Source organism: Oncorhynchus masou, chromosome 5 (genome assembly GCF_036934945.1).
Source record: "Oncorhynchus masou masou isolate Uvic2021 chromosome 5, UVic_Omas_1.1, whole genome shotgun sequence".
NCBI classification, from domain to species: Eukaryota; Metazoa; Chordata; class Actinopteri; order Salmoniformes; family Salmonidae; genus Oncorhynchus; species Oncorhynchus masou.
The window spans coordinates 33,809,127-33,822,163 of NC_088216.1; the positions used below are offsets into that span (position 1 = coordinate 33,809,127).

The 13,037-nt window shown below is 42.4% G+C and overlaps 1 protein-coding gene across 3 annotated transcripts; it reads right to left on the bottom strand.

The window, feature by feature from the left end:
- Positions 1-433: 433 nt before the first annotated feature.
- On the bottom strand, positions 434-13,027 carry LOC135539479 (acylphosphatase-2-like). 3 transcript variants are annotated; one of them, XM_064965381.1, is made up of 4 exons: positions 12,671-12,714; positions 11,993-12,009; positions 11,513-11,622; positions 434-896 (listed from the first exon to the last, which is right to left on the bottom strand). In XM_064965381.1, the coding sequence occupies exons 2-4, from the start codon at positions 11,993-11,995 to the stop codon at positions 782-784; spliced, it is 228 nt and encodes a 75-aa protein (XP_064821453.1). In that variant the 5' UTR covers positions 11,996-12,009; positions 12,671-12,714; the 3' UTR covers positions 434-781. The 3 variants fall into 3 exon arrangements, with proteins under 3 accessions (XP_064821453.1, XP_064821451.1, XP_064821452.1); XM_064965379.1 differs by lacking the exon at positions 12,671-12,714 and adding an exon at positions 12,791-13,027 and having other exon boundaries at positions 437-896; XM_064965380.1 differs by lacking the exon at positions 12,671-12,714 and adding an exon at positions 12,739-12,883 and having other exon boundaries at positions 437-896.
- Between the last annotated feature and the right edge of the window lie 10 nt (positions 13,028-13,037).

Genomic DNA, 13,037 nt, shown 5'->3' on the forward strand with positions numbered 1-13,037 from the left:
ACCACACTGGGTTCCACTCCTATCAGCTAAAAACAAGAAGCGGCTCCAATGGACACGCGATGGCGTACACTGGAAAATTGAGGAGTGAAAAAACATTGTCTGGAACACGACAGCAAGTTCAGTTTAATCGAGTAGCCTGCGCAGACCCCAAACCTTAACCCAATGGAGCATCTTTGGGATGAGATGGAACGGGCAGTTCACAGCATGAATGTGCTGCTGTCCAATCTGCAGCAACTGCGTAATGCCATCACGTCAGCTTGGACCAACATCCCTGTGGAATGTTTCCGACACCTTGTAGAATGCCCTGAAGAATGCAGACTGTTAAAGAGGGAAAGGGGGGTCCGACCCGGTACGAGATGTGTACCTAATAAATTGTCCGGTGAGTGTGTTGCATCCATGTTGAGAAAAGCAACTCTGCAGATTCTCAAAATATTTTTAAAATTTAAACTACTGAAAATGTTCACACAGTTGGTTCACTAAATTATTTTATTTCTTACATTGTAAAGGTTGACTATAATTGACATATATGGTGGCATTTAAGTGCAATTTAAAAGTTGCATTTAGCAAACTAATCAAATTAAATGATAACAGAGCATTCAAATGACTTCTTCAAACAATAAATAAATGGCATAACAGGCCTCAGAATGACATTTAAAACTGTGAAGATATGAATGTTACAGGTCAAATCAAGCACGTTAGAAGTTGAGAAGCTACTAATTCCTTTGGGGCAGGCCTCAGGGTGGATACTTGCTGCTGCGGTGCTTTGTCGCTGCTCTGGCAGTCAGTAGCGAGTGCCAAAGCCATGGATTTCCAGTTTGGGGATGTCCCTCTCATTAGAGAACTCGGCGTGGTCAATGCGTGAGCTGGGACTCCCCACCTTACTCAGCCACACCTTCCTACGGAAAGAGAGAGAAAAGGCACACAATTCCGAGTCAAAACAACACCTCACAAACTGTCACTGGTATTCAAAACCAGGACTATAAAAGACACGCAACATGATTTTCAGTTTCAGGCAATAATCTCTTCTGATAATATAGTATGTAGTTCAGGTGTTTTAATTAGGCTCTTGTGACTACTCAATTGATTCCATTGTACTGGACTAAACAAAATAAAGGGCAGACAATGTATTAAACAATCTATTTGACCCAGGTCTGGTGTCAATGCATTGACAGACATAACAATAAATATTTCCAGCTACAGCAAAGATTTGGCTGTAATAGGCCATATGTTTTGAGTCCCCAGCATAACGCAAACACAATGGGAGCAGTTCATGTTTGTGATAATCATCTCATGGGTGCAAGCGATGAGCTACCACCAGAGGACCTATGTTCCTTTTCCTCGCAGTCTGTACACTACATCCCTCATGCTGTATTCAAGTGAATCAAGAGGTCACTAAATGCATTATGGTCCTCTGAGGGCCCATCACTCCATTCTTATTGGATGAGTGCGAGCAGGAAGGCGCACCGGTTGGCAGTCGGAAGCTTTTTTTTAAGGTGCGTCTGTGTTGAGACTGCCGGGAAACATCTTGCGTTGGAGGCGAGGATGGAGGAAATTGACTAACAACCAAAGAGAGATGTATGTGTCGTTGCCATGGAAGAGATGTCTCATTCTCTCTTACAAGGGTGCATTGATATTCCCTTTCAATGAAATACAAGTAATTCTACTGGTGGTTCACTAGGCTATGTATTATCAAGTTGAGCACAGAGAGTGTCTGAGCTTTGGGAATACAGGATTTTTTTTAAAGCCTAGAAAATACAGACTACCCAGTAATAAAAAAATGCTGTCTAGTTAACTCTGACAATGTTATACCGCAGTGCTGTCAAATATGTTGATTATTGTGCATTATCCCTGACATAAACTATAGAAATAACTCAAATGTTATCAATATTGACATTGGAAATATAGGATACACACCAAGGTGGGGCGGCAGGGTAGCCTAGTGGTTAGAGCGTTGGACTAGTAACTGGAAGGTTGCAAGTTCAAACCCCTGAGCTGACAAGGTACTAATCTGGCGTTCTGCCCCTGAACAGGCAGTTAACCCACTGTTCCTAGGCCGTCAATGAAAATAAGAATTTGTTCTTAACTGACTTGCCTAGTTAAATAAAAAATAAAATAAAAGGTGTATAAAATAGAAAAAAATACTGAAAATTACAAATCTACTAAATAAAAAAATAAACACAACATGTAAAGTGTTGGTTTCATGAGCTGCAATGAAAGGTCCCAGAATTGTTGCATATTTCGCACAAGTTTGTTAGTGAGCATTTTTACCTGACATGTGGCATATCAAGAAGCTGATTAAACAGCCTGATCATTGCACAGGTTACACCGGGTGCTGGGGACAATAAAAGGCCACTAAAATGTGCAGTTTTATCACACAACAGATTTGTTTTATTTAACCAGGAAAAGCCCATTGAGACCCATAGTCTCTTTTTCAAGGGAGTCCTGGCCAAGAAGGCAGCAACAATCAATACATTACAGAATGAAAACAAACAACAATACAGCAGCATGATCCAGCCTACAAAAGCATTTACACTCCTCTGTACCAGAGTCTCCCATCAATATTTTAAATTAATTCAGTGGCACTAACATATCTAGATGAAGCATGGATTGTAGACTATTCCATGCCTCTGGTGCACGAGAAGAGAAGGCAGTCTTGCCTAATACTGTAAATGTCCTGGGGACTTTAAGTAGCAACCACCAGGCAGACTGGGTATAGTAACTTCTGGTGGTGAAGGAGACCAGATTACAGAGGGAGTATACCCAATAGGGCTTTGTAGATGAACACATACAAATGTAGCTTTCTGTGCAAATAATGTCTCAAATTTTGAGGGAACTTTCTGACACAGATGTCTCAACTTTTGAGGGAGAATGCAATTGGCATGCTGACTGCATAAATATCCACTAGAGTGGTTGCCAGAGAATTTAAAATGTTAATTTGTCTACCTTAAACCACCTCCAAAGTCGTTTTAGAGACTTTGACAGTACGTCCAACCGGCCTTAATCAAATCAAATTTTATTTGTCACATGCACATGGTTAACAGATGTTAATGTGAGTGTAGCGAAATGCTTGTGCTTCTAGTTGACAGTGCAGTAATATCTAACAAGTAATCTAACAATTCCCAAACAATTACCTAATACACACAAATCTAAAAAGGGTCAATGAGAATATGTACATGTAAATATATGGATGAGCGATGGCTGAGCGGCATAGGCAAGGTACAATAGATGGTATAAAATACACTATATACATATGATATTATGAATGTAAGATATGTAAACATTATTAAAGTGGCATTGTTTAAAGTGACTAGTGATCCACTTATTAAAGTGGCCAGTGATTGGGTCTCAATGTAGGCAGCAGCCTCTCTGAGTTAGTGATTACTGTTTAGCAGTCTGATGGCCTTCAGAGAGAAGCTGTTTTTCAGTCTCTTGGTCCCAGCTTTGATGCACCTGTACTGACCTCGCCTTCTGGATGGTAGTGGTGTGAACAGGCAGTGGCTTGGCTGGTTGTTGTCCTTGATCAGGGGTGTCAAAGTCAAATGGACGGAGGGCCAAATAAAAAATTTAGCTACAAGCCGAGGGCCGGACTGTTCGAATGTTCATTGAAAAATTTTTAAATGACGCATATAGTCTAGTGAACCTAATTGAACCTACTGAAAACCTAACAAATATATTCCAATATGATCAGATAAATAAAGCAATATTTTCTTATGGCTCTGTCAGTAATCTTTAATTTTCAACAGACACAAAAGACAAATTTCCTTTATATAAAAATCCCCATAACATGAACATTAAATGAAAGAAACCGGTATTCAAGGCACCATCAGTAGCCTATATTTTCTATTTTAGCAAAAGTGGGCTAAATTTACTTCAAAGAAAAAACAATAATAGCAATTTTCTATCATCCACTCAACTGAAATATTTTTAAAATATAATTGGATTGAAATACAATAAAATAAAGTGCAAAAATCTATTAATCAAAAACAACACTTTGTTTAAGGAGAAGTAACATGCAGTGAAAACAAATATTAAACTTTAACTTTTAAACTTGAACTGAGTAAAAACTCTAAATATGTGATTGCACAGTAATGTTCACTTGTTTGAGGTTGAGGGTGATACTTGGTGGTGTCCCATCTTTTCCACAAGTTCATCAATGTTCGGGGTATCTGAGCTGAGGAAATCCTCAGAATTGAGTGGAGGTGTTCAGCAGTAAGTCGATTCTGTGTGATGTTTTGTTCAGGTTCATCAAAGAAAAAGTTGTTCACACAGGTATGTGCTGCCAAACATAGACAACGTTTGAGCAGCCTGGATGCGCAGCTGGGGCATTGTGTCGGGGAGGAAACGGGCGAACTCCGCAGCACCCACTGCCGCATATTTTGCCCTCAGTGCATCATTGCATTGGAGGTCAATCAACTCCATTTGGAGGTTTGGTGGTGAGCTTTCCACGTCAACAGCAAATGGGTTACCAGCAGTTCCAACCTGCTTTTTTGTGCTTCAAAGTCAGCAAATCGGCGTCGAAAGTCAGCGGCAAGCATACCTATTTTATCAGCCAACTGTGCGCTCGGGAACGCACTGGTAGAGAGCTTCTCTTTCATGGTCTGGCAGCTGGGAAAGTGGCTCAAATTTTCTTTCCGCATCTGCGTCTCCCACAGAGTCAGTTTGGTTTTAAATGCCTTCACTGTACTGTACATATCAGAGATGACATGATCCCGACCCTGCAGCTGCAAGTTCATTGCATTCAGATGACTCGTAATGTCACACAGAAAAGCCATTTCACACAGAAACATTTCGTCTCGGAGTTGTGTTGTGTCTTTCCCTTTGCTGTCCAAGAACAGACAAATCTCCTCACGAAGCTCGAAACATCTTTGAAGCACCTTTCCCTGGCTTAGCCATCGCACCTCTGTGTGATAAGGCAAATCACCATGCTCCGTTTCTAACTCCGTCAGAAATGCCTTGAACTGGCGGTGATTCAAACCTTTGGCTCTGATAAAGTTAACTGTGCGCGTGATGATGCTCATTACATGCTCCATTTTCAAGGCTTTACCGCACAACGCTTCCTGGTGTATGATACAATGATAAGCTGTCAGCTCACCTGTCGCGTTTTCCTCTTGCATCTTTTCCCGTATCTTCGCCACCAGTCCGCTCCTGTGTCCACACATCGCAGGTGCTCCGTCGGTTGTCAAACCCACGAGTTTTTCCCAAGGCAGCTCCATCTCATTTACACATCTTGACACCTCTTCATACAAATCATGCCCCGTAGTTGTGCCATGCATAGGACGTAAAGCCAAAACTCCTCTGTCACGCTTAGGCTGGAGTCCACTCCGCGGATGAAAATTGACAACTGGGCAATGTCAGAAATGTCGGTGCTCTCATCCACAGCCAAGGAATATGCAATGAAATCTTTCCCTTTTTCACAAGCTGCTCTTTTAGATTGATGGACAACTGGTCTACTCTCTCGGCAATGGTGTTTCTGCTCAGACTCACATTTAAAAAGAGTTGCCTTTTTCTGGGCAAACTTCGTCACAAACTTTAATCATGCAGTTTTTGATGAAATCCCCCTCCGTAAATGGCCGGGCTGATTTAGCGATCTCTTCTGCCAAAATAAAACTGGCCTTGACAGCAGCCTGGCCTTGTGATTTGGCTTTTTTGAACAGAGCCTGTCGAGATTTGAGTCGTTTTCCTCTGCCTTTTGTAGCCTTTGTTCCATGTCCATATTCTTGTTTTTGTCCGCGTGTTTCGTTTCATAATGTCGTCTCAGATTATACTCTTTCAGTACCGCCACACTTTCTCCACACAGAAGACACACAGGTTTTCCAGCTACCTCCGTGAACATATACTCCGACTCCCACCTTGTTTGAAACCCCCGGTTCTCAGTGTCCACCTTCCGTTTTGCCATTTTTGATGGGTATCTGAAAGTTAATTTTACTGTGATGCTGACGACTGCTGTGCCAATAAATATTGAAATGAAGCAGCCTACTGCTCGGTGCGTCACCGTTGCATTGTGGGAAATGTAGTATTGGTGCGTGTAAAAGATCTGCGGGCTGCCGGCTTGCTGCGGTCTGCGGGCCGGTTCTAATAATAAATCAAGATCATCCCAGGGGCCGTAAAAACCTTCTCGCGGGCCGGATGTGGCCCGCGGGCCTTGACTCTGACATATGTGTCCTTGATGATCCTTTTGGCCTTCCTGTGACATCGGGTGCTGTTGGTGTCATGGAGGGGCAGGTAGTTTGACCCCAGTGATGCGTTGTGCAGACCGTACCACCCTCTGGAGAGCCTTGCGGCTTAGGGTGGTGCAGTTGCCGTACCAGGCTATGATATAGCCTGACAGGATGCTCTCGACTGTGCATCTGTAAAGGTTTGTCAGGGTTTCAGGTGACAAGCCAAATTATTTCAGCCTCCTGAGGTTGAAGAGGCGCTGTTGCGCCTTCTTCACCACAATGTCTGTGTGGGTGGACCATTTCAGTTTGTCTGTGATGTGTACGCCGAGGAACATAGAACTTTCCACCTTCTCCACTGCTGTCCCTTCGATGAGGATTGGGGGTGCTCCCTCTGCTGTTTCCTGAAGTCCACAATCATCTCCTTTGTTTTGTTGACGTTGAGTGAAAGGTTGTCTTCCTGACACCACACTACACTGAGTGCCCTCACCTCCTCCATGAAGGCTGTCTCATTGTTGTTGGTAATCAAGCCCACTACTGTTGTGTTGTCTGCAAACTTGATGATTGAGTTGGAGGCGTGCATGGCCATAGTCGTGGGTGAACAGGGAGTATAGGAGGGGGCTGAGCACACACCCTTGTGGGGCCCCAGTGTTGAGGGTCAGCGAAGTGGAGATGTTTCCTTCCTTCAAAACCTGGGGGGTGGCCCGTCAGAAAGTCCAGAACCCAATTGCACAGGGCGGGGTTGAAACCCAGGGCCTCCAGCTTATTGATGAGCTTGGAGGGTACTATGGTGTTGAATGCTGAACTGTAGTCAATGAACAGCATTTTTACATCGGTATTCCTCTTGTACAGATGGGATAGTGCGATGGTGATTGCATTGTCTGTGGACCTGTAGGGGCGGTATGCAAACTGAAGTGGGTCTAGGGTAGCCGGTAAATTGGAGGTGATATAATCCTTGACTAGTTTCTCAAAGTTACTACATGATGACAGAAGTGAGTGTCATTTAGTTCAGTTATCTTTGCCTTCTTGGGTACCGGAACAATGGTGGCCGTCTTTGAAGCATGTGGGGACAGCAGACTGGGATAGGAAGTGATTGAATATTTCCGTAAACACATCAGCCAGCTGGTCTGCGATTGCTCTGAGGATGCGCTAGGGATGCCTTCTGGGCCAGCAGCCTTGTGAGGGTTAACCCATTTAAATGGTCGGCCATGGAGAAGGAGAAGGGGGAGCACAGTCCTTATTAGCGGGCCGCAACGGTGTCACTGTGTTATCCTCAAAGCGGACAAATGTGTTTAGTTTGTCTGGATGCGTAACGTCGGTGTCCGTGATGTGGCTGTTTTTTTGTTGTTGTAGTCTTCGACTTCCTGTAGACCCTGCCACATACGTCTTGTGTCTGAGCCGTTGAAATGTGACTCCACCTTGTCCCTGTACCGGCATTTTGCTTGTTTGATTGCCTTTTAGATGGAATAACTATACTGTTAATATTCAGCCATATTTCCAGACCTCTTTCCATTGTTAAATGCGGTGGTTCGCACGTTCGCAAATCCCGCCATCAATCCATGGTTTCTGGTTAGGGTAGGTTTTAATAGTCACAGAGGGTACCTTATCTCCAATGCACTTCCTTATAAACTCACTCACTGAGTCGGCAAATAGATCGATGTTGTTAACTGAGGCTGACCAGAACATATCCCAGTCCGCGTGATCAAAACAATCTTGAAGCCTGGATTCTGATTGGTCAGACCAGCGTTGAATGGTTCCAGTCACTTGCACATCCGGTTTGAGTTTCTGCCTATAAGATGGGAGGAGCAAGATGGCGTCGTGGTCGGATTTGCCAGCCCAGGACCACCAAATCTGGCATCTTCACCTGCGGGATCATCTGAGACCAGCCACCCGCAGCTGATAAAACTGAGGATTACTTATATCTGTAATAAAGCCCTTTTTTGGGGGGGAAAAATAGCCATCCCTCCCATGGCAGCGCCCCTGCCCAGTCATGTGAAATCCATAGATTAGGGCCTAATCAATTTATTTAAATTGACTGATTTCCTTATATGAACTGTGTAACTCAGTAAAATCTTTGAAATTGTTGCATGTAGCGTTTATATTTGTTGTTCAATATACATTGACAAACTACTGCAGCACATTTCTGAATCACAGACCACACACACAAACAGAGCATTTTAAATAGGTACCACATTCGGACACAGGCTATTAGAGTATTATACACAATCTATTAAGTGCATAGATCTGCCTAGTTTTACAGGAAACTAAACCCTAACAAAAGAAAACAGGGAAATTGGAAAATAATTGCACTTGTTAGCTGCCGAGGGAGGGAGGTATTTAGTCAAATGAATCCTTTATGAACACCCACCCTTGCTTGTTTACATTTCCCTATCTCACATCTCTGAGTGGATGGCAGAGGAAGACCTTTATTGGATGTCTATAACCTTTCTCTCCCCGTTGCGTTTTCTATAGAGGTGTGAGTAAGAGCTTTGAAAACATGCTCCTTCTCTCTCACTCTACCACATCCGCTGGTCAATAACCCCCCCACCCCATGTACACAGTGGAGCCCATCTGTGTTCTCAAGTGCAGGCTGCTGTTCCTGTAAAGTGCCTTCATCGTAAAGTGGTACCATTACTTTGTGTACTGCTTGACAAGAGCTCTTTGAGACATAGCTAGATCTAACATTCCAACAACATCTTGGATTAGTTCAAATTAAGCTAGCCTTATCTCCACACTACTGAAAAGGATCAATTCAGATACAAGGCCCCAAAAAATACAGATAAAGTGATGAAGTGGTAGATATCAGGACTAAGACATGGAATGAAAGGAGTTAAGTCAGCAGACTAGCAATTCCAACCCTGCCAAAGAGAGGTGGAAAGTAAGACAGGGGAAATATTTATTGTTCATGAATGAGAGAAAAAAGAGGGGGGAATGCAGGCAGACTCCAGCAGATTCCAACCCCGCCTGCTCTGTCTGTTTCAATATTTAATGACCAAACACATTTCTGTTCTCACATCTCGTGTTCACAGGCCGGAGTGAAAAGGAACACTTTTTTTGTGCAGCAAAAGTTCAACCCTCAAAAGGCAATGTCAGGCACAGTTGAATGACTACAAACACTGCAGTGTGTACATCAAAAAATACACATACTTCAAGAGGAACCCTCCCTCCAAATTTCAGAGCTAGATAAATACTCTATAGCCAATGGGTGGAGGAGCTGCCCAGAGAGATTCATGTTAAGGTAGTTTAGGGTAGTTTTTATAGAGTACCATTTTTCATCACATAGCACATTTACCATTATGTAAGTCACAATACAATAGGAATTATAAACAAGCCAAAGGACTTGGAGGATCCATTGCAATCAATCTCACACACACACACACACACACACACACACACACACACACACACACAGGCATTGTGAAAGGAAATACTCCCCTGCTGGCCGGACCCTCCTCCAACTCTCCAGTACATCTTGTTCCCATTTCCCAGTTCGTAGAGAACCTGGTGATGTAATCCACAGCTCGACCCAGGCTGACTTACTTTCCCATGTACCTTGGTTTTAGGAACTACAGGCTGAGCCACACCCACCAAACAGATCAGGGGAGCAGTAATATGAAGTTGCCCCTCAGCACTGATCTGAAGTCAGTTTAGCATCCTTCAGTTTTGTGCAAGCATGGGCAAAAGGTAGTTCCCTGAGATAAACAAATGAGAAGACGGCGCATGGAATATTGCTGCTCCCCAGTGCTTTATTTCTGCACCCAAATACTAATTCCTTTTTCTCAGTAATAGCCATTAGTCCAGCACCGGTATTCGCAAGTTTAGGATGTGCATATCACCCTCTATTTCTTCAAGAGGGAGTTTCTACCATACACCAGTCTATTCCTTTTAAATCCATGAGGGGGAGTTTGTGAGCGCACCTTTTGGAGAAAGAGAATCAGGCCACAGCCTGTGACTAGGCATGGGAAGCTCTATTCTAGAGTATTCCATGGGGCAGGGATCATCAACTAGATTCAGATGTGTGCCAATTCCTTCTTGAGCAGATGGTCAGGGGGCCCGAACATACTAAAAAAATGTTTTTTTAGACTGCAAATTGCCCGCAAGAAGCACAAACAGATATAACATTTGACTAAAGCATAATCCTTTCAAACATTGCTTACATTTGTATATGATCGCATATATCTCTCTATTAAATCCCCCCCCAAAAACCCACCAGTTGGGGAACCCTGGCATTTGGTAAGTCTGGGCATATGATGACACCTACTGGCAAAGTACTACTTTGCATTCTCAATTATACAAAGGTATTATCTCTAGTAAAGACAGTAAGTAAGTAAAAATGTATGTCCTCTGTTAAGCTCTCACAATTGTGATGATATTAAAGTAGCTGCATGGTGTCAGTGATACTCTTGCCTGGTTTCAACCAATGTAACTGCTCTGAGGTATGCCTACATTTTATTACGTTTTTTTGCACTGATTCTTGCATAGGCTCAATGTACACTCACTGGACACTCACACATACTACACTGACACTAACACACACAAACACATTGACGCCACACACGCAAAAATCCACACTCTTCACATACACTGCTGCTACTCTCTGTTTAGCTATAGTCACTTTACCTCTACCTACATATTACCTCAATTACCTTGACTAACCCCGTACCCTTGCATAATGACTCGGTACCCGTACCCCTTTTATATAGGCTCGTAATTGTTATTTTATTGTGTTACTGTTTTTCCTTTAGTTTATTTAGCACATGTTTCTTACTTTATTACAACTTTGCATTGTTGGCTAAGGGCTTGTAAGTAAACATTTCACAGCAATCTGTTGTACACTTTACTTACATGTATGAAGCGGTATTAGTTGTTAAAAGCATGTATGAGTCTTTATGATTAGAATAAGGCTTATAATATGTTCTCTCTCTGTGTGGCAACCAACTCAAAAACTTTAAATGGTAATGCAAAATAAAAAAATATTGAGTGTTGTGATGCTGATGGCTAAATTCCATTGAACCAGCATTGCAGTATCATATAAAAATTCCCCCAACAGATTGGGGTGCTGTAAAAAAAATAGATATAATAATAACAGGTAGACCCACCCCTCAGGTAGCTGATTTGTTTATAGAATAAGATGAGCAGATCTTAATAAGATCAGCAGAGGAGGCTGTTTTGACACTGTTCCATTGATTCCTTTACAAACATTTCAATGAGCCCTTCCTCCTATAGCTCCTCCCACCAGCCTCTTCTGGTGTGCAGTAGTTTGTAAACCAAGGCATTGCTTATGCAGTAAAATGGAATGATTCATTGAATCGTGTCCTGTCTAATGAATTGTATTGTCTATCTCAGAGTGGACTTACATTTCCTTGACCTTGTCATGGGGCCCCTGTAACTGGCCAACCACGGTTCCTTCTCTTGTGTTCTTCACCCAGCCATTAACACCCAGCTTCTTCCCCTGGTCTTCTGTGTACTGGAAAACAAAGGACAAAAAGAAAGGAAGGAAAAATGGCACAGGGGGTGTCATGTCAGTGCAGTAACTGGGGTTATCTTCTTATAAAGATAACACTGGGCAATGTATTTTAGAAACGGAACCAAAGATTCTCTACACTGTGTGTGGGCTACATGAAAATGCTAACACACTTCCCTTTATCAATGCGTATGGAACACAGAATTTAAAAAGAAGAGTACAGTTAGATGAAAGAGGGGAAAATACTAACACGTTGCAAATCAAAATGGAATGTGATAGGTTTTAAAATATATATTTTGTTCTACTTTTGTTTTATTGTTTAAAAAAACAAACATTTTCCTCAACATGTAAAAGGCTAAGTGAAGTTGCTCACCATTCTGAAGCAAACACCTGTAAGAACAAAATAAACATGAAAAGAAATAGGGGTAATTCATATCCAAATATTCCAGATTAGCTATATCTTGCTTTATTGACTTGATGACCTGATCCTTTCAAGAGACTAGTAACTGTAGAGAATCCAAAGGGCCATACACTGTCCTCTTTGGATCTCATTCAAACCATTGACCACAGCACGGCCAATGTGTACAACAGTCCTGACGCGTGTAATACGTTTTTGGAAACATCAGAAATTCTACTTTCATATCACGCCCAAATATTTTTTTTTCAAATGCAAAATATACACTTACTGTGCACCGTTTTATTAACACAGATTCCAATTCCCTTTACCTGAACTATGACACTTCCTGAGCTAATGGAATCTAAGGCAAAACAAAATTATAACATTGTCTCGAAGCTATTACACTTCTTCCCCTGGTCTTTTTTGTGTATCTTTTATATTTGTGAAGTTATTTTGGGATGATAATTAAATTCGCAATCAAGGATAAATTGTTTTTAATTAAGAGCATTTCATGCTTAGATCAATTCCCCTCAACAATATTCAATGGGCTAAACTTGCACCGTGCCATAGGGGGAAACAATTGCATTTGAAAATATGGATAGCAGCATGCTATGTTTCGGTTGCACAGTGAAAATTGTTACCAAACTTGCCTACTCAGTGAATCTACTTCAGGCAGTGTGCATTGTGTGAGTTGACCATTTTACATACAGGCACAGGCTCACCCCCAAGGCAGACAACTGAACATGCGCAGGGTAGCCTCGACCGCCTACCTACCCTGGACGTTCCCGAATATCTCGAAATCTACAGAGGCAAGCTTTTCACCTCCAACATCAACGTTGGTAGACATGGCAAGTAAAATAACCCCTAAGGATAAAACTAAACTATATAGGCTTTCCACACTACCCATGCAATAAACACAGGCCCTCTCCCGACTAACAGATGTAGCTACTTTAGTTGCTTTCCTCAAAGATAAGTCTGAACTATGCCCTGCTCACTGCCACCATTTTCCTTCTGTTTATGC

Excerpts from the sequence above, each read along its gene's own strand:
- LOC135539479 (XM_064965379.1), bottom strand. The coding sequence starts at position 12,923 with ATGGGTAGTGTGGAAAGCCTATATAGTTTAGTTTTATCCTTAGGGGTT. Across the intron at positions 897-11,512 it reads CATGACAAGGTCAAGGAAAT|GAAGGTGTGGCTGAGTAAGG; the intron begins GTAAGTCCACTC and ends CTCTTTCCGTAG.